Below are 27,057 nucleotides of genomic sequence, written 5' to 3' on the forward strand. Positions count from 1 at the left end.
TGACAGCATAATTCAAAATGATCAGCTATATAGACAGCTGTTAAGATTTTATTGAGAGAAAAATTAGAACCAAAATGTACACAAAGAATAAAGTATATAGTCAGAAAAGTAATTTTCATGGTTCAGTCTCATGCATACTGAGATATACTTCTTTGTCTCCTAACTAACACTTTGCTTCTCCTCCTCTTTCTCTTTCTCCTGTCTTCATTACCTTATTCGTATTCTTTTCCTTTTTTCTTTTGCTGTTTAATTTTGGAATTTATTGCGCCAAGTTATTTGTCTATGAATCTGAATCAGTTTCTCTTTCTCAAAGGGCTTGTAGGGTTATGAGTTTTATAGCTTTTCCTTATTAATTGAGATGTTGTCCTCAGATTTAAATAGGTAAGTAATGGGCTGAGTATGGAACCTTGTTTTCAAGTTCTTCAGAAATCACTGTGATGTAACAGATTTATGGATCATTGTGCTAGGAATGCAGGGAATTTAGAGAAAGTTAATAGGCCTCTGTTTGAACAGTGCTTCATCTTTTTAATTCATTTTCTTTTAAAAATAAACCTACATTAGGGTTCCTTGCTAACCAGTGGTGGGATTCAAATTTTTTTTACTACCAGTTCTGTGGGCATGGCTTGGTGGACGAACCATGGCCTGGTGGGAGTGCCTTGTAGGAGTGGCAGGGGAAGGATATTGTAAAATCGGCATTCCCTCCCCACCCTACTAACCTGCTTTCCAGCTCCGTTTTCATGTGCAAGGCAACAAATGACCCAGCCGATCAGCTGGGACTCGGGAGACAGAGAATAGATGGGGGCAAGGCCAGCCAGTCAGAGGTAGTATTTGCCGGTTCTCCGAACTACTCAAAATTTCTGCTACCAGTTCTCCAGAACTGGTCAGAACCTGCTGAATACCACCTTTGTTGCTAACATATGGATGTTATTTCTTGACAGGAACCTTTCTCTTAAGTTATCCAAGGATGTGGATCGAGGGGAAGCACGATGTCCTCGCGGAAACCAGCTGGCCAACAGCCCATCTGTAGAATGGCCTTTTGCAGCCATGGAGGAAGGTGGCGGTCTGGAATCTTTGCCCTTCCGTCTAATGATGCAAGACTGTACAGCGGTAAAAACATTGCTGTTGAAAATGAAGCGGGTTCTCCAAGAGGTAAGCTTTTAAAGAATCAAAATAGTACCATTTGTTAAAAAAAAATAACGATGAGGTGATTGACCGCTAAAGAACAGTCACTATATGTTATTTGCAAATCATTGATTAAATTCCACAATTATTCTTTAAAGGTTCCCTTAACACATATGTGCTAGTTGTTTATGGCTTTAAGAGGCAGCACTCATTTTTGTTACAAAGCCAAAGAGCCAGCGCAATCCGAAGATGTCTCTGTGGTCATGTGGCCAGCATGACTAAATGCCGAAGGCACATAGAACACTGTTACTTTCCCAACAGAGTGGTCCCTATTTTTCTACTTGCATTTTTACAACTTTCGAACTGCTAGGTTGGCAGAAGCTGGGACAAGTAAAGGGAGCTCACTCCATTATGCAGTACTAGGGATTTGAACCACCAAACTGCAGACCTTTCTGATCAACAAACTCAGCATCTTAGCCACCGCACCCATGTTTTTCTTAAATTCTTCTTAAAGATGTTCTATTAAATCAGGAGTGTCAAACTCAATTTCATTGAGGGTCTCATCCACATTTAAGGATGCATTACTGGCAGAAGAATTGAACTGCTTCTTTGCCTGATTCAAACTGAATAGGTCTTTGAACACACTGGTGGGTAACAAAAAAATGCAGTAAAAAAGCTGGAACACACTTCCTCACTAATCCAACACATGAAAGCCACAGGTCATAGCATCAACTTCAATGGCACCAAAACCCTAGCCACTATAGAAAACCCCAGCCACAGAAATATCAGAGAAGCCATAGTGATTGAAAAAAGACCTGAAAGCATGAATAGAAGAGATGATTCCACCAGACTGTCAATTATTTGGAAGCCTGAACTCACAGACAAAAAAAATCTCCACATCACTAGCCAGGCAAACACCTGGGCACAAACAGATCCCCCCTGATACCTCCAGCTCAAACACACCCCAACCAGGCACCCAGATGAAACCTAGCTTCCTAACAAATGATAGCCATCCGTTTACTCAGAGCCAAGCTGTACTAAAAGCCTCCAATACAGGAACACAATGTTGCCAGCCAATCAAGACACAAAAAAAGCCACAAAACAGACAGAAGATATTAGAAACACCAATCAAGCATAACACAGCAAACTCCAAGACCAATAAACACAGACCAAGACTCCCAACCAATCAGGATGAAGAAAAAAACATTCTGGCACAGCAGTAGGCTAGCCCAAAATTTAAAACTGAAACAACTGTAAAAGTCTGAATCACAGACGAACACAGTACAGAAGCCTGATGATGGCAGATAAGATTCTGCCGAAACGTTGCTACAACTTTAAAAGCACAACTATAATGATGTGGGAAAATACCCGAACAAAGCCGAATACCATACATGTGAGCACTCGTGAAAACTTAAGAAAATATGTATGTATGTATGTATGTATGTATGTTATGTATGTATGTATGTATGTATATACACATACATGCATACATACATACATACATACATACATACATACATACATACAGGTCTTGGTGTGTTCGGGTCTTTTCCCGTGTAAGATTGAGAGTATTTTGGCAACATTTTGATGACGTCCCACTCTCCATCTTCAGGCTGGTGCTTTTGGCTTTGTGCTTGTGCGAGCAAAGCGTGATCTGAGCTTCTGTCTCTTTATAAATACTGGTGGGGAGGTTGGCTGTGTTGTCATTTCTTGATTGGTTGATGGAGTTGATGTTTGCAGATTGGCTGGCTTTTTCGTAAGAACATGTGTGGCTGAGGAATTGACTGTGTGTCTCTCAGCCTCCTGTGTTGTAACAACCTGGGTAATGGGTTGTGTGATGACCATCTGAGTTCTATTGTTTTGACATCCTGGGACTTGTGCTGTAATCTCCTGGATTGTTGGCTTTGTTGTAACATCCTGAGGTTTTGTGGTGAGCCCCCTGAGTTCCATGATGTGATATGCTGAGCGGTTGGCTGTGATGTGACATTCCAGGTTTTGCAAATAACTGATTCTGGAATTTATAAAATCAATAACTAGCAGTCATGATGATCAGTTTTGGCATTAAATCTGTAGGAGGTTTAAATAAGGATTGTATAATCTTTCTCTCTGAGACCAATGGTATCTCCAAATTTCTTACAAATTAAGAGGCATTTATAATTAATTTAATCTAACAAATTAAGAGGCATTAAGATTCAGTTGTAAATCTCTCCAGGTATTTTTTGTTGTTGACTAAATGAGGTTTTAATCAGCACACAAATTTATTGAATAAATCTCAGTTTAAAACAAACATTTTCAAATAATGTGTGCTAAAAGTATCATCATTCTGTAAGTTTAAAATATATTAAATATGAATATTGTCCTTAATATTGTTCTTCAACATTACAACTGTCATTTTATAAAAGTGCCTATATGTATTGTTATGGTTAATGGATTCTGACAACGGTATAGTTATATATCTCAAGCCACCTGTTTATTTTGCTTCAGTATCTGTTTGCTATCCAGTTACAAATCACGTTGTTTGTTGATATGAAATTCAGTTCATTGCTATTCCTTTTCAGACAGAACTATTATAAATAATTATTTAAGGATCATCATACAGGAGGGAAGAATAATTCTTTTGATCCTGCTTAGGTTCTTCTTTAACTATTAAAAATAAAGTTGAAGATAATCTCATCCTTATCCAATTTTTTGTCAGACAAACTCCTGATAAAAACATTCAAGGAGTCCCAAATTGAGTTGGAAAGCTGGATAGGATGAGTATGAGGATTGAGCTAAACATATATAAACAGTAACTATAGTAGTGGCTACAAAAGTATCATTATAGAAATACTGATTTCTTCATACTTCTGTATTTATTTGTAAACATTTCCCCTTAAAAGAAATCCAAAGTGCAAATTTTCTACTTCAGAAATTTTGCTATTTCTTGTATGCTTTAGGCCAACTATTGCAATGACTTGGCAATGGAGCTGAGGAACCCCAATTCTTTTTCTGAGTCATTTGCACTTCAAATAATCTGCACATAAAAGATTACTCTCTCATACACAACCGAGGAGTGAATGGAACATGCACTGTTCCTTTCATAGTCTGAATAATTTTGGACTAAATGAGGTGGTGCTTAAAGACCACAGAGATAAAATGTCTGTCATAATGAAGAAGGCAAAGTTAATGATAATAAGGTTCCTAATGAGTTCATCCACTCTGTTAATAAAAAGCAATAGGAAATAAAAGAAGTATAGGATGGAGGGCATTTGAGGAGTTCCCAACCCATGTTATGTAGTAATTGAGTCTCCCAACAGCTTAATTGGATTGAAAAAAATAAATAAAGTTCCAAGTTGTCAAACATAATTTTCAAATCTGTGAAGCAACAATAAATATGCGAATGGAAGATGTTAAATTCTGCCCTGCTTTTGGATTTCCCCCGCATATATTAAATATACGTTAACTTGAAGTTAACTTCCTATGGAAGTCAACAATAGCTAAGATGTGGCAGATGTGACTGCAGATTTTTGTTTATATAGTAATAACAAGTTGTTGCTCATAAAACACTAGATACAACGGTGGTTGAAAAGTAAATAAGTATGGAGAATTAATGTGGCAAATATTAGGGCATAGTAGAATCAAAGGCAAAGAATTGGAGAAGATCACAAAGTATCAAGATCTGAGAATCCAAATTGAAAGATTACTGCATAAACTAGCTGTGGTGCATTGGGTGCCATACCAAAAATGTTTGGATGGCACTTAGAAATTCTGCAGATTGACAAAATTTTCATCAACTGAAAAAGGCCACACTCCTTCAATTTGTTCATGTGATATGCTGATAGATTATGACATTTTAGGTTCTTGGGAAGAATGTGATTCATACAAAGGCCAATATGACTTTACATTGTTGTGAACAGATAATATCTGGCTAACTCTGTGACCAATCACCATCATCATATTAGCAGCAGCAATACCTGATGGAGATTTTCTTTCAGACTTTCTATTTTATATTTCTTGGATACATAATCTGTTAAAAATACAAGTTTTATGTAGGAACATAAAAATATTGAACTCAAAGCTAAACAGGAACAGCAAGATATACAATGACTTAAATTGTACATCACACTACATAGCGGATACTTCATTAACCAATGGATTGAATAAATACAAGAACTGGATTTATAGTCACTTTAGGTCATAAGCTACAGTTTATGCAATACAGTTGCTGGATAGACACTACTTGCTAAGCAAAAATCACATAGACAAAATCACCTTTCTTATGACTCAACTTGATGTATGAACCAGAGGTGGTATTCAGCAGGTTCTGAACAGTTCTGGAGAACCTGTAGTGGAAATTTTGAGTAGTTCAGAGAACCAGCAAATACCACCTCTGACTGGAGATTTTACAGTATCCTTCCCTGCCAGGCCCACCAAGCTACGCCCACAATTTTTAATAAAAAAATGTGAATCCCACCACTGGTATGGACCCTGACCCATGCTTACCTTTACATAGCAAATTAATACAATTTGTTTCTAGTTTAGTGGAGTGTCTAAGCGCATTGCTTGAGAAATAGACCATTTTGGCTTATTCAACAAGCCTAGTTATTGTAATCATTTAGTTTGAGGACAAAGAAATTCTGTATAAGAAAGCGAGGAGCAATAGGCTTGTTTAGAATCCTGAGAGGTTGGTTTAGGACTGTAGAAAAATCTGAAAGACCCCACATCATATTTCTTTTTAGAAATTTACTCCTGTGAAAATGAAGGGTACGTCTGGTTAGCTTACATTATTAAAATTCCATAATTTTAATAGACTGTGATCCAAAACTATTTGGAGTGGGTTGTTGTTGTTGTTTTTTGGTAAAATAAGTCTCACACATTTATTTATTATTGATTTAAAAAAATTGCACTTTTTTTATTAACCATTTCGGATGTAAATCCATAAAGAATTAGGAAGAGTTTTTAACATAACGGTTAATGAGAGGCTGAAGTCAAGCTCCGTTCCTAATACACAGACATGCAGTTTTCTTGGGGGCAGTTATGATAATGATTTTATGGAAGGCAAACCCAGAGCTGCTGCTTCTATTTTCTAGCATCATTTCAAAATGTAAAAACAAAACAATGCAAAAAAAAAAAATCTTAACAGGACATAAACAATTAGTTGTTGCACATCAACGAAGAACCATATAGCAAAACAAAAACAAAAAACCGCTCTCTTTAATTTCACACTATGAAAGTGTCCGGTGAACTTTGAACAGTCATTTCATTCCTGATTGATTGCCAAGTGAAAGTCTTTTCACCTAGCATTCATGTTTGAAAGAAAATTCTAGCTTTCCCCCCCTCTTTCTCTTTCCCTCACTGCCTTCTTCTTCTTCTATCCTAGTGACAATTTTTTTTAATTTCAAATCTGTAGAAAGATAACTTACCTGCAAACAAAGATACACTCTAGTCCTTCTGCCAGTACTTCTGCAGACTTACAAATGATACAGTAAGATGACTACCAGTGCCCTTCTCTCCGCTGTGCAGGATGGAGATAGCTAAAATAAATATCGGCTATGAATCACTTTCATCCTGAGATTCTTTCTCCTGAGAGAATCAGTTTTGCTCTTTTCCTTTGGAGCAATGCAATAATTTTTTTTTATTTTTCAGGAGAGGGAAAAAAAAGCAGCGGAGGCTCTGCCTTTTAAATATATAACTCACAGTAAATTCACAATAATGAATCTCTAACTATTGTCCTCCTAAATAGGATTATTCTGCTTTCTTTTAACCCACTGGGATTCTTCTGGCATATTAATTTGTTTTTTAAAAATTTTATAGTATTCATCATCTTGAGATATACATTTGGGTGCAAAAATATATTAAATCAACACTTGCAACTTAGAGTTTAAATATACAAAGAGCTATATTCCCAAAGTAGGCGAGGCCAAGTTTCAACATAAGGAATAAAAGGCTAAGAAAAGAACATAATGAAAAATAAAGTAAAATATAAGCAAAACCATCTTTTAAAACAGAGCTTCTCGGATCCCATCCCTTAAATCAATCTCACTTCTTCATTATAGGTTATCCTCAATATATGACCACAATTGTGAATGTAATTTCTGTCATGAAGTGAGGCAATTGTTAAGTGAGTTGTGCTCAATTTTACAAACTTTTGCCAGATTGTTTAAGCAAATCACCACAGTCATTAACTGAATCATCTAATCATTAAATGAATCCACCTGCCCCCATTAACTAAACTTGTCAGAAGCCAGATTGCAAACTTGTAAATGGTGATCATGTGATCCATGATGCTGCAACCTTGGCAAATACACACACGTTGCCAAGAATCTAAACCGTGGCTTAGCATATGTGAAGTAGTTAGTATTAAAATTATTTTTTAAGCACCCTGGATGTATAGCTGGGGGTGGGGAAGGATTTTCAATTTCTACTATGTATTTAGCTTTATATGATCAGAGATAGTATTTATTTTCATCACTACTGATATTTTCCCATACCTATTTTAGAAAGAATGTAGAGAGGAATAAAGATTTCATTGTGCATGTTCTGTCTTCTAATTACTGGCTGAATATAAAGGCAGACAGGCAAACTCTACAAAGGCTTCCATACATTGTATCTTTATTGGATCACAAGACATTCTCAAGGTATAACTCACAGTTATTTTGAGATTCATCTAATGTCCACATTTTGCATAGCTGATTTCATAGTGTAAAATACAGTTATCTTCATCCCATAATGATGGAGCAAAGGGTGAGAAACCCACATGATGCTGGGGTCCGAGCAAGATTAAAGGAAACTCCCCCAACCCAACCAAGGGTCAGTTCAGTGACCAATCAGGATTACAGATATGACCACATGACATGAACTACATTTCCCATGATTCATTAACTACATTTACCATGAGGCATTCCCTTAAGGGAACAGCTCCTAATTCCCACTTAACTATCCCAATTCCCAATTAACTATATTCTGAAAGAATGTATAGAGGAATAAAGATTTCATTGTGCATATCGTTAGCAACTACTGAAAAAATGAAAATGGCTTATTCTCATATTTGCATGAAAAAAAAAACCCCAAAAGATTTAGGCCTGGTTTTATACAAATCTACCTTGGGTAAAAGAAGCAGCTGGGCTTTGCTTTTAAGTTACAGAAGCAAGACAATTTTTCTGGTCAAGGCTAGGAGATGCCACAATTATCCTCCATCAAATGCTGCAGGGCCCTTGATGCTCTCTGAGCTTGGTTGCTTTCTGGAAAATGTTTCATTATCAACCTAGGTAATATCCTCAGTGCATATCATCTTCCCATCCTTTCTCAACCTGCGGACAGCCATTCCAATAGCCAGAATATGCTTCTAAACATACATTGCACTACATGTATTTTCCCAGGGATGGGATGCTACCGGTAGCTCTGAAGAGCAGCAAACACTGAACCGGTTCGGTGTCTGATGCACTGTTTGGCCAACCTGCCTGCCTGGGCTTTGGCTGTCCTTTATTTCCTGCTTTTTTTGTGTGTGCGGCACAGCTGAGGTTGAAAAAGGAGGAAAGAAGTGTTTTTTCAAATGCTGCACACCTGCATGCAATGCTTGTCAGCTGTCCAGGCAGCACAGCTGAGGTTTTTATGAAATGGTCTACATGCACGTGCAAAACACACTCTCACCAGGGGTGGGATTCTACCTGCCGAAGAACTGGCAAATTGTGCCACTGGCTGTCCCCACCCCACCCCGCCCACTCCTTATCTGGCATGCACACCATCCAACTTGCCTGCATTTGGTAAGTTGCTATTTTTCCTCCCCCCGCAACCTTCAGCTGTTCTGCTGTGCCGGGAGATTTAGATTAGCTAGAAAGTAGGAAATAGATGAATTTCTTGCTTTCTAGCTAATCTAAAAGCAGAACTGAGCCTGAAGCTTCTATTATTCAGTGCAGACTCAGGTAGCAGATGGCAGAAACACAGATCTCTAAGTGAATCTGTGATTCTGTGAGCAACTCAATCTGCCTGCCTGTTTTGCCTGATTTTAGGTAAAAGTTACTCTTTTTATATATAAAATTCAATATTTACATACATAGTGTGTTGTGAATTAATTTTATGAGTTTGCTTGTAAGCAAATTTTATGTGACAGACTCAGGTAGCTGATTACAGAAAGATAGATCTCTGAATGAATCTGTGATTCTGTGAGCAACCTAATCTGCCTGTCTGCTTTGCCTGCTTTTGGGTAAAAGTTGCTCTTTTTAATAAAAAAAATCAATATTTACATAAATATTTATAGTATTTATATACAAACCATGCCCAGCCAGTCATATGACCACTAAGCCACACCCACAAATTAGGCCACACCCACAGAACCGGTTGTTAAAAAAATTGATTCCCACCGCTGTATTTTTCCCTATCTGACTGGAACTTTACAATGATAAAGAGAGCATCATTGGACAACCTGGAAGACCAAGTTAATAGATCATCATGGAGAAAATATGGTTGGTAAGAGTTGGCAATGATTTGATGTCACATAAATATTAAAGCAAGCAATCTAGCTAGCTAGCTATTGCCTTAGTTTCCACAGTATCTTGAGCCAATTAGGTTTACAGTTGAAAACTAACTTGATTGGTAGATTATGGATATAGAGCAATGAACTGACAAAGTTCTAATTGTGATGAAGATTTCCATATTTTAGCATATCCTTATAAAAAAGGTAAAAATTCTTCAGATTTTACTCTGTTCATCATCGCTGACAATAAAGGGCAGCCCTCATCTCCATTTCAAGGCCATTGAGCCAGTGCTGTCTGAAGATATTTCCACAGTCATGTAGCCAGCATGACATCACAGAGCTCTGTTATCTTCCCATCTAAGTAGTACCTATTTATCTACTTGCACTTGCATGCTTTCAAACTGCTAAGTTGGCAGGAGCAGAAGCAAGGATGGGAGCTCAGTCTGTCACATGGTGCTTGGTCTCAAACCTGAGTTCCCACCTTTCCAGCTAACAAGGCCAGCATCTTAACTTCTAAGCCACCACGCCACCCAGCATATCCTTACACTTTATTTAAATTAAATGACTCTAGCACAGTGTATGCTTTTCTGTCCTTAAAGTTTAGCCCATTCTCCAGACAATAGTTTGAGTTCAAAAACACCATGCTAAATAATTTCCTCTTTCATCTCTTTAGTGCTTAGAGTCTACCCAGTGGTAATGTATCCCAGTGGTAATGAATTCTAACTGGAGAACATGATTGATGATTATTGGCTGTGGATGTGTCTCATTGGAGAATATGAATTATGATTTACCCAGGGGGTAGGGGAAAACCAGGGATGACAATGAATTATGTGTCTCAGAGTCAGCTATACCCAGGCAGTGCCGGACATGTTAATTCCCAATAAATCCTTTTGAAGTTTTGGAAGTTTGGCTTGAGATTCATGATTTAATTGGGGTAACTGCCAGAATCCTGGGACACATTTTGTCCCATAGTAAGGTATGGAAGATATCTCCTGTGTACATATTCAGTCTAGCATTACATTCCTATGAATATTTAAATCTCTATTTGCCTCAAATTTTGACAACATGCATCTTTTTCTTCAAGTAAACAACTCTTTTGATGTCTCTTGCTTTAAAATGATGTTACTGAGTAGCACTGGGAATCAGATTTGTTTCACAGATTACTTTCTACACATCTGACAGAACTGCCTCCTTTTTGGTTTGTGTTAAAATACTTATATTTGCCAAATGCATATGGATTAGAAGATGTTATTTTGGAGATTGCAATCGTCTATATCTCATATGATTTTTATTAACATCTAACATACAGCCTCAGAGATTTATGCAGGCAGTAGTAAATGTCAGCAGTTCTTAGGTGCAACTTGAAAATCTCTCTGTGGGGTGTTTGCTGTAACTGTATCAAAATGTTCTAAACAATTATACTCTGAAATGATAAGGGAACCCATTATGATGCAAATTGGTCTGCCGTTTTTGTGACAAATTGCTCTATGTTCTTGTAAGAAAAGGATTTGCACATTATCTCCTATTAAATTAGCCTTTCTAATTTAAACTAAATATGATTACATTTCAGTTTGTGTTTCAAATAATTATTTCTGAAAGAAGACACACTCCTTTCAAGAAGTACATGACTTCAAAAGTTGGTGTTTTCTTTATTACAGGTCTAAGTAGAAAATTTAAACCCATGCGTCCTTACACATTAGATAAAATATTTTTTATAAGGAGCAGGAAGTTGGACAAGAAGACCTTCAAAGATCACTTACAACTCTTACAACTCTGTTATTCTGCTAAAATTAGTCCTACTAATAGAGTGAAAAATGTATACCATCAGGAAAATAATGTTCTGAGCCTTCAGTAACATGTACATCTGTCTCAAATATTATGGAAGCCAGACAGAGGAAAGATAATATATGTTTATTTCTGTATCTTAATTCATACTGATCATTAAAGCCTGTGAAAAGGCTCTAACGATAAGATACTCGAAAATAATATGCAGGTACTTCTTACTTAATAACTACAATTTATCTTTCAATTTTGGTTTTAAGTCATAGTGATTATTAGGTAGCAAGGAGAAATTGTTGCTCCTTGTCAGGCATCAATTTTTCAACTATTTTTATAAAGCATGTCACTGCAGTCACTAAGCAAATTACATAGTTGTTAAGTGAGTGTATAATCACAGAGGGTCATTTTTGCCATTTCTGAAAAAAAAAAAACACTGGAAATCAGAAAAAAAACATGTTGCAAATTGCTGTCATTTGACTTCAGGACACTGCAACGGGTGGTAAATGTGAGCTGGTTGCCATAGGCCATAATGTGATCATGTGATTGGGAAGCACAACAGATGTGACTTTGTGTGAGAAAAAAAAAGTATTTTGTCTACATATAGTTTCTAAGATCACGGATGGCTGCCCTAAAGGGCCAAGTATTTCAAATAGTCTCATTCCTCATGCCCTGAATATTTTTGTCATTTGCAGAAACAAATAATTTGTTCAGGCAGCCACCTTACCTTCATATCAAGGATTTCACTTGCACAAAGGTTAATTTCTTCTTATTTGTTATCCTTTTAAGATTTTTGGCTAAAGGTGGTTTCATACATAACCAGGAAGTTCAGGAGACTTTCAACACCTGATCCCACTTCTGATGCTTTGTGGAAACATAATGAGCATTCTTCTCACACATTAATGTGTGGGCTTTGCATTATTCACTATTTTAGGCATCTCTGTGATAAACAAGATATGGGACATCTAGATTCATTCATTCATTCATTCATTCATTCATTCATTCATAAACAAATTTATGTGGCCATCCAATTCATAACTGGTGATTCTGGTCAGTGTACAAAATTAAAAATCCACAGTAGAAAATCCCATAAATTCCCCATCCCAGGGTGGCAACAAAGACAATTCAGCCACTTGAGCAACTCTGTATTTCCAGAAAGAACCACATCTTCTGTATGTTCCAGAAAAGCATCTAGGTGGGAATGATATTCACAGGGAGGGAACCATCACAACCTGTTCTCACTGGATGTACTGGTCTGATAGATGCTACTCACAATATATCTTTCCTGATGAGCCAGGTAGATGGAGCTCAGTAGAGGCAGACCTTCAAATAACCTGGCTCCAACCCATCATCATAATCATCTTCTTCTTCTTTAATGATCCTATAATCCCTTGCAGGGTAGAGTCTGGGCAACTGAATGGAGCTAGCAGAGCGTTTGCTGGCCAAATTCCCTTCCTGTCACCATTGCAAAGTTTTGTTCAGCAGATATATTTTCATTATGCCCAGAGAGAGAAATATTTGCCTGTACCTAGGATAGAACTCACAGCCTCCTTGATTGTGAGGCGAGAGCTCCACCTCTAAGCCACCGCACTACTCAACTGGACTCCAACTCATGCAGGGCTTTAAATGTGATAACCAGCACTTTGAATTGGACCCAGAAGCAAACCAGCAACAATGCAGCCCCTTCCAAAGGAATGGCACATGAAGAAATCCAGATTTGCGCAAAACTGCTGCATTTTGAACCAGCTGAAACTTCTGAATTGTCTTCTAGGTTTACCTCTATTGAGGTGTTGAAATGAGCATCTACTTTTCTCATAGGCATGTTTTGGAGTGGGATAAATAGGTGATATTTCCATTACTCACTTTCCTCACTTTCCCCCTTTGTCAGGGTTTTCCCAGGTCACAAAATCTACAAAATAAATACTCCCCTGGATTTTGGAGAGAAGGGTTAATTTTCCCTTGCCTGTCACTATGTGTCTTTTGCAAATTGAAATGTGATTAGTAGCTTATTAAAAGCTAGTGTAATATTTGAAATCCAACAGTTACATTTGAAATCCATAGATAACCTGGACAGGAAGAGAAGAAATATATATTTTGATACATCTGATTGTTCTCTATCATTGATTAGATAGCTACTACAATGTAGTATTTGTCAAGCATGTCCAGTATTCAGTCTTCTCTATAAATCCAAAATTTCCAGTTGTCTTGAGTTACAGTATAGCAAATTGTGAAGCATCTCTCAGACACAGTAAAGACAATTGCCAGCAGGTGGTGTATTTCATGCTTGTATTACAGTACAATATTATGTTTAATTACTACAATGTTTCCCCCCCCAGCTGTAAAATATAATAGTCAGAATGTCAGCAATTGCATTTGCAAGGGGTAGTCACTATTATAGGCATCGTGCTTTGGCTTTTGTTCTTTAAATTTGCAACAGAAACACCGGGTGTATATTTAAAAAGTGTGAAAGGCTGTTGTGATGCATGAAGACTCCTTATGTTTCTGTAAATTAGCATACTTTTAGTTATTGTGGAAATTGCATTGCCATCATGACTGAACTGTCCTTGTTTCTTAATCAGAAAATGCAAGCAAGAAACTCATTTCTATTATCTTCATGAAATGATCTTTTATGATGGGACAAAGCTTACTGGGACAATACAGATAGAATAACAGGTTGATAAGAGTTCATGGTCACCATGACAACCATGGACATGACCAACTCACAGGGGACCTGATGCACATGATCTGTTGTTGTTGTTTTTTTGTCTCAGAGCAGACAAAACATGATTAGAAAGTGGAGGTCATCAAGCTCTCGTTCTTATGATGAACCAATCAATCTGATTTCTGCAGAGAAGGAAAAGGACTTGTTAGATTTGTGTGCGTGAGGTGGCTACAGGATTCAGAAAGTGTTGGGGAATTTTCTGAAAATCTGGTTTAATGAGGAAATTAAGTTACTTGACTGGATTGTCCTGATACAACTTCTTTCCACTCTCAGATCTGCTGCAGTTCCTTTGGGTTATTGAAGAGCTGAGGCAGAGGTCTCCAAACTTAGCAACTATAAGAATTGTGGACTTCAACTCCCATAATTTATTTCTTTATTATTTATTTCTTTATTTGATTTGTTAATCACTTACAAGATAATAGGTATAAGTATAAACATAATTAGAAACCACAGAGTCAGAGCCTGGCTGGAGAATTCTGGGAATTGAAGTCCACAAGTCTTAAAGTTGCCACATTTGGAGGGCCCTGAGCTGAGGGAAATGAAGAGACACCTGAAGTATCATATAGTTTTGTAGAATGGGAAAACCAAAACATTCATTTGTGGCACACCAAAGCTGATACCTTGATCATGCACACAGACGGTCCTGGTAAAGCTTTGTAAGAATCAGAATTGGCAGGATAAATTCATTGAATGTATGGAAGAGAGATAATCTGTGGACCTTTACATTTGATCATTTTCAGAAATCTCTGCTAACATTGTCCAGTATTGAGGAAGACCAGAAAACTGTGATATATAATGAATCACAGACTCCTCTATTGTTTCCTTTGTTGAGATATTATTTTAAAAAATTCTAAGTTCTTCATTCCCTTTGCTAGAGTGTATTGTTAAACAATGAAATATTGTATTGATTTTCTCATGCTTAAGGTAGAAGTTAAATGCAGCTATTGCTAAATTTATGGTAGCCTTAGATAGTATTACCCATGCCCTTAAAGTTCTATTGCCAGTTCAAATATCATTTTGGACAAAAGCCCCATTAATGTCTCCTTTTAAAAATATATGAATATGTTTGTCCTTGGTATAATTCCATCACTTATCTTAACCTTCATTATTTTAACAATGGTTGGATCATTTTAAATATTGATGTAGTTTCTCAAGGGCACATTATACAACAACTGCATCATTTTTCATCTTTTTTTCTCACATGGTGTCTTTGAAAATATCTATGTACTGTACTTCTTCCATCCCAGAGAAAGGCATGCCACCCTTCTCTTTCTGTCCTTGGTACCTAATATTTTGTGCCCATTATTTACTTTTTTGCTGTTAGATCTTACAGATATTAACTTGTGTTTACCATATCAATAACATGCATAGTTGTTTCTTCCTTGTGCCACAAGTCAGTATCTTCCCTTTTAATTTATTGAATACATATAAAGGCCTTTTGATGAACCTCTAGCTAAATAAGTTGGGAGGAGCATGCAAATATGTATGAGTACCTATTTAAACAGGCTTGTGAAGTTACATGATACAAAAGGTATTGTCATGCATGTTTATTCTCCAAACCACCTGAAGACAGGACAAGAAGCAATAGGTGGAAATTAATCAAGGAGAGAAGCAACTTAGAACTAAGGAGAAATTTCCTGACAGTTAGAACAATTAATCAGTGGAACAACTTGCCTCCAGAAGTTGTAAAGGCTCCAACACTGGAAACTTTTAAGAAGAGAATGGATAACCATTTGTCTGAAGTGGTGTAGGGTTTCCTGCCTAAGCATGGGGTTGGACTAGAAGACCTCCAAGGTCCCTTCCAACTCTGTTATTCTATTTACTTGGAAATAAAGCCTATTCATTTCAATGGAGCTCTTCTTCTCCTCCTCCTCCTCCTCCTCCTCCTCCTCCTCCTCCTCCTCCTCCTCCTCCTCCTCCTCCTCCTTCCCCTTCCCCATTCTCTTTCCCTTTTCCCTTCCCCTTCCATCCTCTTCTCCTATTTCATTTCTTTTCAGAAAAAATATACACAAACTCTTTCCTGCAGTGGTGGGATTCAAAATTTTTTGCTACCGGTTCTGTGGCCATGGCAGGGAAAGGATACTGTAAAATCTCCAGTCAGAGGTGGTATTTGCCGGTTCTTTGAACTACTCAAAATTTTTGCTGCCGGTTCTCCAGAACTGGTCAGAACCTGCTGAATACCGCCTCTGCTTTCCTGGGTTTATAATTCTAAGGTCTTTGTTGTGTATTTTTAGGCTAGTAGTTAATGTTACTCTTTACAACAAAATACACAAAAAAGTCTTATTGCAATTTTAAAAGATCTTATAACAATTGAAACATTAAAAAGAGGACATAATTTTTACACCAAAAAGCTTTCAGAATATTGAATGAATTTCCATTTCCCCAGAGAGCATGGTCCTACAGCCTAGGGATTCTGGAAGTGGCTGTTTAAACACACCCAGCGAGCATAAACTTTTCTCATTTGTTTTGATTTGGTTGCTGCTGTATGGGCTAGGCTTAGAAGGTAGCCGATTCAATTGTTTGTAGTAAGCCCTATTGCAGTTTTTACTTTCTGTAATGGAAACTCCTGGTGATTTGACATGTTTTGTGAGCCTGGCCAAGTGTGGCTAATTCAACATGCCATGGAGCAACAGAGTGGTCAATGTCTGGAATACTCTACCTGACTCTGTAGATTCTTCCCCAAACCCCCAAAATTTTAACCTTAGACTGTCTACTATTGACCTCACCCCTTTCCTAGGAGGTCTGTAGGGGGCGTGCATAAGCGCACCAACGTGCCTACCATCCCTATCCTATTGTTTCTTTTATTTTTCTTATATGTACCCATTTCATGTATTCATAACTATGTGCATACCTATACCTATTATCTTGTAAGCAATTAACAAATCAAATAAATAAATAAATAATCAAAACTTGGCATCCTGCCATCTGTGAATTCAGTGTGTGTGACTAACCAAGTATCTATATGCAGTTGTTTGCTTAAGATTCCTTCCTAAACCTCTAAAGCTGATGCGGTAGAGGTTAAAATGGTACATCATTTGTTGTAGAGCGAAGGGACATACGAGGCCAAGACCAGAGCATACAAGTAAAGGCTTTATTCAGGGGAATAAAGGGCTGTTGTACCTGCCCGCTAACAAGGCAGACTGCTGGAGAACAACAACGGCTGGCTCCGTCTGGCAGCCGGCTTTTATAGCCGACTGTCAAACGGAGCCAACCAATGGGAGCTGCTGATGCTCCCGCCTAAAGTGCGGACCTGGTTGGGAACTCCAACCAGTTCCAAAGACATAACACCCCTCCCCCCTGGCTGGGTGCATGCATAGTCTTTGAGGTATGATGGAGGACTTCGCTGGCGACCTGAACTTCGTAGCTCCGGGGAACTGCCGGTTGGCTTCGAGTCCAAGGAGCGCGGCTCCGAGGCCGCCGTGGAGCCCTCTGGGATTGGCACTGGGTCCGGGGAGCAAGAAGTCTCCCCTCGTTCGGGTTGGCTCGGTAGAACATCTCGGCCTGGACTGTCGGTGCCTCCGCAGGGTGGACGTGCAGGAGCTTCGGGCCGGCCGTCCAGGTCCGTTCTTGGCTCCCTTTGTTCGAGTGGAAATGTCTGGTCCCTCAGGGAATTTCCCTCTGGAACCTGGGCGAGGATTCGCGGGTTGGCTGCTGGATCTGGCTCACCGCTGTTCCGGTCACTCCGCCGCCTGCGTAGTTGGTCCAGGTGTCTCCGCCATACTCGACTGTCTTCTAATTGGATCCGGTAGGACCTTGGATCGGTGATAGCCACGATCCGCCCTGGCACCCACAATGGATCTCCTGCATAGTTCCTTGCGAAGACTGGGTCCTGCAAGGCAAAGTCTCGCACCTGGCTGTCAGAACCCAAAGGGGTATCAGGACAGTAGTGGGGATGCAGCCTGTCAAGAGTGGTCCTTAAACGTCTCCCCATTAACAGTTCAGCCGGGGATTTGTTAGTGCTAGTGCATGGGGTTGTATGCTGGCTGAGGAGTAAACGGGATAACTTGGAATGCCAGTCTTCCTGACCGAATCTGGCTAGTGCTTCCTTGGCCGATCTGACGGCTCTCTCCGCTATCCCATTACTAGCAGGGTGAAAGGGGGCCGTGAGGACGTGTCGGATGCCCAGGTTCGTGACATACCTGCTAAATTCGCAGGACGAGAACTGCGGCCCGTTGTCGGAGACTATCGTGTCCGGGAGCCCATGAGTCACAAAAAGTCTGGTCAGGGCTTTGACAACTGCCTGCGTGGTGGTCGTGGGGAGCAAGGCAACATCTATCCATTTTGAATACGAATCCACGACCACCAAGAAAGTCTTGCCATGCACAGGCCCGGCCAGGTTGATGTGTAACCGTGACCAAGGGGCATTGGCGCTTTCCTACTTTGTGGGTGCGGCTGCTGGTGGGGCTGCTCTAGATTCCTGACAGGGTTTACAGGAGCTTACCCACTCTGCGATCTGATCGTCCATCCCAGGCCACCATACATAACTGAGAGCCAACGCCTTCATTCGCACGATACCCGGATGGCCCTCGTGCAGCACCTTCAATATGGGCACGCGAAGGGTGGATGGGACAACGACTCTGGAACCCCACAGCAGGCATCCCTGGAGTTTTGATAGTTCCTGTTGACGTGTTTTAAATGGGACAAAATCAACTGAACATTTTGTTTCCGGCCACCCCCTTCCCACCCAGTCCAGAACCTGGGCGATTAGTCTATCCTTCTTGGAGTGTGCCGCGATGTCATCAGCAGTTACAGGTAGCTTAAGTTCGTTGACTTCGCGTGCACCGGAGCTGGGTCTTCAACTGGGGTCGGTAAAGGGCAGCGGCTGAGAGCATCTGCGTGGCTTAAAGTCTTACCGGGGCGATGGACTAGCTTGAACGAATAGGCCGCCAAAAACAATGTCCATCTGGTCAACCTGGGGGACAGAACTTGTGGAGTTTGCCTGTCTCCCGATAAAAGTCCCAAGAGTGGCTTGTGGTCTGTAATGAGTTCGAAATGGTGGCCAAAAAGGAATTCGTGAAATTTTTTGACTGCCGCTACTGCAGCCAGAGCCTCCTTGTCAATCTGGCTGTAGTTTCTTTCAGTCATGGAAAGGGTCCTGGAGAAGAAGGCAATTGGCGCTTCTGTGCCATTGGGGAGCCTGTGACTAAGGACAGCTCCTATCCCGAAGGGGGATGCGTCAGCGGCTAAAACCAAGGGTAGGTGTTGGTTGAATTGAATTAAAACGGCGTCAGAGGTGAGTAGAGATTTGATCGCTTTAAATGCATGGGATTCTTTGGGGCCCCAGTGCCACGGAGCGTCTTTATCTAACAACCTGTGTAAAGGTTCAGCGACTGAAGCTTTGTGTGGTAAGAATGAGGCGTAGAAATTTAATAAACCCAGAAAGGCTTGCAGTTCCGTTTTATTATTTGGCGTGGGTGCCTCGTGGATGGCTTTTACTTTTGACTCCACTGGGTGGATGCCTGAGGCGTCAAGTCTATATCCTAAAAAGTCCACCTGTTTAGTGGCGATGGTGCACTTCTCCCGTTTGAGTTTGAGACCATGCTGTCTAAACTTCTCCAATACTGCTCTCACCCTCTGGAGGAGCTGGGGCCTGTCCTTAGCTGAGACCAAAATATCATCAAAATAGGGGACTACTCCTGGAAGACCTTGGAGGATTCTTTCCATTAGTGACTGAAAAATCCCCGGGGCCACGCTAACGCCAAATTGGAGGCGCTTGCACCTAAATGCCCTCTGTGTGTTACAATTGTTTGTAAGTCTGCGGTGTGGCTGTCGACAGGGAACTGTTGATATGCCTGCGACATGTCTAGCTTGGCAAAAATTGTGCTGGGTTCAAAAGTGTGCAATAGGTGCTGGATAACTGGAACGGGGTATGCGCTAACCTGGAGGTAACGGTTAAGTGTCGTTTTGTAATCAGCACAAATTCTCAAACTACCGTCCTTTTTAAGTGGGGTGACTATGGGGGTCTCCCACTTGGCGAAATCTGTGGGCTCAATTACCCCTTGCTCGAGAAGTTTGTCTAGTTCCGCATCCAATTTGGGGCGGATGGCGAAGGGTACCCTACGGAATTTCAGGCGGACAGGAACTGCCTGGGGGTCTACAGAGAAAGAGATGGGTGTGCCATTGTAGCAACCCAGCTCACTACTGAAAACGTTGGAATAGTCAGAGAACAATGTGTCTACATCAGAAGTTGAGACAGCATGGATTCCTGTGACATTAAGGCCGAGAGAGGGGAACCAATCTAACCCCAAGAGACTAGGGAGGGTACCATTAACCACCACTAAAGGCAAATGGCCTTTGAAGGTTTGGAATTTAACAAGGAACTTGCCTTTCCCGAGGACAGGGATGTTCTTGCCTTGATAGTCTCTCAGCGTGAGGTGGCACTTTTGTAGCTGTTTCCGGGTCAGTCTGGGTTGAATCTTTTTCAGCGTCTCCCAGGAGATGATTGAGAGCGCTGAACCGGTGTCCACCTCCATGGTACAAGGTTTACCTTCTAGGGAGAGAGAGAGTTTAATCTTATTAGGAGTTGGGGAAGTGTGGTTGGCGTGGTAACACGTGTAACAGTCTTCTACTTGCCTTTGGAGGCTAGGAGATGAGGGAAACTTCTGGGATGGAGCTCGTGCTGCCTGACAGACTCTTGCAAGGTGACCTTTCTTGTGGCAGTTAAGGCAGCTGGCGTTTCTAAATCTGCAAGATGCCCGGGAATGGGCACCCCCGCAGGTCATGCACAAAGGGATCTGTTGTGGGCCACTGCTGTTTCTCTGTCTCACTCCTACCTGGGGCTGTCTCAGTTGTCTTAGGCGATGGACATCCGCGGTTTCAGAGGGGTCCGCTTCACTCATCACTTCCTCCGAGTGGACGGTGGAAGTGCCTGGCTTTGGTGCGGTGCCTTGAATCTCGGCCGCGGACTGCACGGATAGCTCAGCGGCTAGGGCTTCCTCCACCACTTGGGAAAGATTTAGATCTTTCCTGGCTAGTAGGAGTCGTTGGAGTGTCTGATCTCTTACCCCGCAAACGAGTTGGTCAAGAAGCATGTCGTCTAAGTAGTTCTTGAACTCGCATTGAAGCGCGGCTGTCCTCAGGGCTGCCATGTACTGGTTGATGGATTCCCCTTCGGCTTGCTTCCTCATCCGGAATGCGAAACGCCTTGCGATCTGGGAAGGTTTGGGAGAATAATGGTTAGAGAGTGTTTCCCGTATTTCGGTCCACGGAACGTTTCTGATCTCACGTGGTGCGAAGAGTGCGGTGGCGGTGTCGAAAACCTCAGCGCCGCAGTAGCTTAGGAAGTACGACTTCTTTCTGTGTTCCGCAGCATCAGCCAGGCCAATGGCGTCCAGGAAATGATTGAAGCGGTTCTTGTAGGAGTCCCATTTTTCCTCACTGGGCTTAAATGGTGGGAATGCCTGATTGGCATTCATTTTGGGACCCTCAGCCTCTTAGTGGGGTAGGCTGTCTCTCTGGGTGGTCGTGGCCCTTGGATTTGCTCAGTTTCGAGCGCTGGCGGCTGCGGCTGCAACGCCCGAGACTCACTCCGTGAGCTACAACCTCGTGAAGGCAGTTTAAATTTCGCGCCCTCCGAGTGCAATGGCGGCGGTGGCTAACAGCGCCGAAAATAGCTTCAATGACTTCAGCTCAGTGCTTCACTAGCTTGATTTGAATTCAAATGGCAGCGGTTTGAATTACGCGCTCTTTTTGCGAGCGGGGCGGCTGAGGCTGTCAGCGCCATGACTTTCAGCTCCGAACGCAGCGGTTTTGAATTACGCGCTCCTTTGCGAGCGGGGCGGCTGAGGCTGTCAGTGCCGTGACTTTCAGCTCCGAAACGCAGCGGTTTGAGCTCGAGCTCTCTGTGAGCGAGGCAACTCTGACCCAGATGCCGTGGCTTCAGCTCTTTTGCCTTTGGTGCTTCTGGTTAGCCTGTAGTGATCCCATCCTCGTCGCCAGTGTTGTAGAGCGAAGGGACATACGAGGCCAAGACCAGAGCATACAAGTAAAGGCTTTATTCAGGGGAATAAAGGGCTGTTGTACCTGCCCGCTAACAAGGCAGACTGCTGGAGAACAACAACGGCTGGCTCCGTCTGGCAGCCGGCTTTTATAGCTGACTGTCAAACGGAGCCAACCAATGGGAGCTGCTGATGCTCCCGCCTAAAGTGCGGACCTGGTTGGGAACTCCAACCAGTTCCAAAGACATAACATCATTGACTTTCACCAATCTCTGAAGGCAGAGAGCAGAGCCATTGATAATATTTTATTTCTGCCCAGCTCTATTTTTGCCTGTGCCTGAGGTCCTCCAGGATCCTAGTTCACTTACTTTAATTGGTTGTGTCCAAGTAAATAGAATGGCATGCTAATGTTTTGCATTTATTTCTTTACAGTCTTTGTATAACTTTTAGGTTTTTATGTTTCTATGTTTATGTTTATGGCTTTAGAGCAGTGGTGGAATTAAAAAAAAAAATACTACAGGATCTGTAGGCGTGGCTTGGTGGTCTTAGTGTGGCTTGCTGAGCATGGCAAGGGAAGTATACTGTAAAATCCCCATTCTCTCCCCACCCCACTAACCTGCTTTCCAGCTCCGTTCTCCTGTGCAGGGCAACAAAAGAAGACCCAGCCAATCAGCCTGGACTTGGGAGGCAGAGAAAAGATCGGGGTGGGGCCAGTCAGAGGTGGTATTCCAAACTACTCAAAATTTCCACTTACCGGTTCCCCAGAACTTGCTGAATACCATCTCTGCTTTAGAGTCAGAAGTGTTTAGTCCTCCAGAAAACTCAGTAGATTGAAGAAATAATATACCTTACTTGCTTCACTTCATGTATGATGCCAGGCAGTTTGTCTGTCAGCATTGTCTTATCATATTCTCTGAACCAGGACATACATTAAGCCATAAATCAGTTTTATTAGTTGAATGTTGATTTCAAATGACCTCCACAATTATCTTTTGTTAGCCCAGGTTTATCCTTAGACACATCATATGAATGTAAACTCTATGCGATTAATCCTTTTTCCTTTCTGCTTTCTGTAACATTATATTCTGAAGTGGCTGTGAACAGACATAAAACGTGTATCACCACATTAAGCTGTCATCCTTAACTTGGTTGAATATGCTTTTTCAGAGACCTGCTCAGTTATAATAGCAAACTGATTCTCATATGTCTTTCTATAATATTTATACATATGTGTGAAAAACAAGAAATTGGAACAACTGTTTATTTATTTATTTATTGCTGCTTATCCATGGCATTTGACAGTAATATAAAGAATTTGTCAAGATGTTTGTCAGTTTGACAAAGGAGACATTTCTTTTGTACTTGTAAGTGCTTCATCCAGTTTATAAATTAAAATAAATTTAGAGAGCATTCTTAATGAAGTTATTGAAAATAATTTGCTTTTATAGGATATAGGAAAGACCCGATGACTCCTTTAAGAGACTGGTAATAAGTGCAGATTGATTAACAAATTAACAGTGTAGACCTTTGCTTCCCAACTCAGAAAGAAGCACTTTTAAATTAAATATTTCTAATTCTTAGATAATTGTGTGCAGAATTGCAGGCTTAGCCTTGTGTTTTAATATGAGCAAATAATAAGCACAGTGAGCTTAGCTATTTAATTATTGGGGAGGGGCTGCATTTTTGTAAGTAACATAATAATTTTATTCTATTTCAAGCTAGAATTTATAAGATACTAGCAGGGAGAAATTGGAAGGATGGATTATATGATAGTGAACCTATGGCATGTATGCCAGAAGGAGCATGCAGAGCCACTTCTGCCAGTACATGAGAGGTTGCCCGGAAGAGGCCCCCTGTACATGCACGTGCACCGCCAGCCTGCCAGCTGAATGTAGGGTATTTGGCATGCATGCACAGGGCTGGGGTGTGTGCGGGAGATGTGTATGTGGGGGGGGTTGCATGGGGGGGGGTTTCGCACAGATGCACAAAGACACGGCATGCGTGGGGGGTCATGCACAAATGCACAGAGATGCATGGCGTGTTGGGGATCGCGCACGCAGGCATAGAAATGGGCAGTGTGCGGGGGTCATACACACATGCACAGGGGCTGTGGGGGACCCATGTGCATTGCCTTCTGGGTGCTGGCACATGAGCGCGTGCACATAATTTTCGGCACAGGAGCCAAAAAAGGTTAGCCACAACTGGATTGTAGTATTAAATAATAAAAGCAATTACAGTAATTGTTACATAGAGATTTTGTGATGCATCAATGAGTTGAAATCGTTGTAAGTGGACAAATAGTCTACTTTCTTAAGCTTTACATATCACTACATAGCAAACAAAACAAAAAAAACAAAACTGAAACAGGTTATTCAAAGTTCAAATTGAGTTTCACCAACAGTGTATTCATTTCAGAAATCAGTGCCTTCTTTGATAGATTATGACATTTCATGCAACTGCTCTTTAAGTGATTCAGGTTCACAGTATGGTAGACTTTTCCCCCAAGAATTCAGTGATTTGGAACAACTTTGTGGGTCTTTTCACCCGAAATTGACTGTTGGAATAAAAATAACCTGGTGTGAAAGAGAGTACTGAAGCAAGACATGGTGTTTGTGTGAAAACTGCCCTATTACTTAGTCTCATAAAAGAAATTGTCTGGGGAGCGGGAAGCTTCCTGGAGAGAATCTTTCATCTTTATTCTGAGAAGGACCGTAGATATGAAGAATGTGTCCTTTTTTTTGCCAAAGGTCATCTTTATGATAGTGTAGGACTCTACCTTATATTGGGGAAAAATGCCTTTGTGTAATCTGATATTATAGAAAAGGACCATGACCTCAAATTCATATGAATAAGGTAGCTTCTGCCTTGGGGGACACTTTTATCAAAAGAGTTTTTGATGCTGAATTTTTAATTGACAATAGTAGATGGAAGGAGACTTAAATTCATTCTGGTACCCAAGTATGTATAGGATAATCATCAAGATTACTTTCTGTTGATGGGCACAGTTGAGCTCAAAATTTCTGTTGTTAAACAAGACAAGTGAATCTCTACAGTTGTTAAGTAAATAATATGGTTGTTAAGCAGGGGTGGGATCCTACCGGCATAACAACCGGTTCAGTGAGTGTGCACTTTATGCGCACATGCGCACTTTGTGAGCATTACTTACAAAACAACTTCTCCTGCAAGCAATCACCATCTCCTGCTGATGCACTTCATGCACCCACCCCCACACACAACTCACAGTGAGGACAGAAGTCCCTAACCCAGACCCAATCTTATTACCCTATGTGAGCTTGTAGCACAATGCGCTGGTTCCACAAATCTGTCATACTATGTTGACATGTAGTTATTTTCCATTCAGAAATCTGACAGCCCACAGGTAGAAACTGTTCTTCAGCCTGCTGGTGCAGCTGGCTATGCTTCCATGTCTCCTACCCAATGGTAGGAAAGTGAAGAAGTGTTGACTGGGGTGTGAGTTATCCCTGAGAATTTTCCTCACTCTTCTAAGGCAGCGAGCCCTAGCAAGGTCATCTAGTGGTATCAGGGAGCAGCCCACAATGTTTAGTGCTGTGCTCACTGTAATGACTGTACATCTGTGGCTGTCAAGCTAGCATACTACACTGTAATGCAAAATGTGAGGATGCTTTCTATTGTGGACCAGTAAAATGAGGTCATCAGTTGGTGTTCCACTTTATTTTTCCACAAGATGTCATGCCCCTGTTAGAATATGACTCCGAGGAAGAGGAGAAACAGCTGACAGGGAGTGGGAGTGTATCACCGGAAGTTGTGGAGGAAACTAGGGATGGGCACAGGCCAGCTAGGCGTTCAGAGGAAGACCCAGGCCCATCCTCTCTTCATCCTAGGGCATGCAGAGAGGAGAGGATAAGAGAGAAACATGAATGGTGTGGTCTATGGGGAGGAAAGGGTCCTGATCCTCTTCATGGGCTGCAGCTGTGAGGACTGTTTAAAAGGACAAACTGTGCATGGCCCAGTACTGGAAACAAAGCATGAAATAGTTCTAGTCTTTCAGTTCTTGTCTGAGTTCTGGCATCCTTCCCAGTGTGTGAATTTCAATATCTGTGGATGTCTTCAAGCCCTTATCCTTCCTTGTCTCATTAATTGCTTCAGTGTGGTATGTGTTGTTTTTTCTATTTATAATTTATATGTATTTTGAGTTTGAATGGAATTTCTTCATTTTCACAACTGTTTGTGGGGGAGTTTTTTCTCCAGTCAATGATAATTGGATCTTTGAAGCCAAGTTGAAGGAATTAAAGATACTTCACCTGTTTTTTGTGACTTTGTTGCTTTTGTATCCCACCCTGGGTCATCACACAAAACCCTAAGGAAATGGAGTCTCTGTTGGGTCTTTCTGGCCACCCGGGTTTTGTTGATTTTCCAGGTGAGATCTTCGCTGAGGTAGACTCCCAGGAATTTAAAGGAGGAAACTCTTTCCACACAGCCCCCCTTGATGTAAAGTGGGGTGGGTTCCTCTCTCTTCTTCCAGAAGTCTAGCACCATCTCCTTTGTCTTGCTGATGTTTAGGTGCAGGTTGTTTTCTAGACACCATGAGGATAATTTTTGAACTCCCCCCTGTATGCTGTTTCATCTCCACCTGTAATGAGACCCAATACGGTAGAGTATCATCTGCGAACTTAATGATCACAGTGGATGGGTCAGACAATACACAATCATGTATGTACAGTGAGTAAAGGTAGGGACTGAACACACATCCCTGTAGGGAGCCAGTGCTAAGCTTCAGGGAGGTGAATGTGACAGATGCAGCCCTCACTGTTTGTGGTCAGTCCCTCAGAAAGTCTTTGATCCAGTTGCAGATGGAAGAGGGAAAATCCAAATCAGTCAGCTTTTTGATAAGGATGCTCAGCAGGATAGTATTGAAGGCCAAGCTGTAGTCAATAAAAAGTATCCTGACATAGTTTCCGGGTTTTTCCATGTGGCTCGCTACAGAATGTAAGGCATATTTATGGCGTCATCTGTCGACCTGTTCTCCCAATAGACAAACTGATGTTTGTCAAAGTCTGGTGGGAGCA

At 41.1% G+C, this 27,057-nt stretch overlaps 1 protein-coding gene across 1 annotated transcript in view; it reads left to right on the forward strand.

Moving 5' to 3' along the window:
• The first annotated feature begins 637 nt into the window (after positions 1-637).
• CCSER1 (coiled-coil serine rich protein 1) overlaps positions 638-27,057 on the forward strand; it is a 448,828-nt gene continuing 422,408 nt past the window's right edge. The window contains exons 1-2 of the mRNA XM_087936737.1: positions 638-645; positions 939-1,149. Coding sequence (XP_087792863.1) covers positions 638-645; positions 939-1,149 — 219 coding nt within the window. The remainder of the gene's footprint in view (positions 646-938; positions 1,150-27,057) is intronic.

The sequence above is a fragment of the Pseudonaja textilis genome, chromosome 6, assembly GCF_049901715.1.
Source record: "Pseudonaja textilis isolate UNSWEBS1 chromosome 6, rPseTex1.2, whole genome shotgun sequence".
Taxonomy (NCBI): Eukaryota; Metazoa; Chordata; class Lepidosauria; order Squamata; family Elapidae; genus Pseudonaja; species Pseudonaja textilis.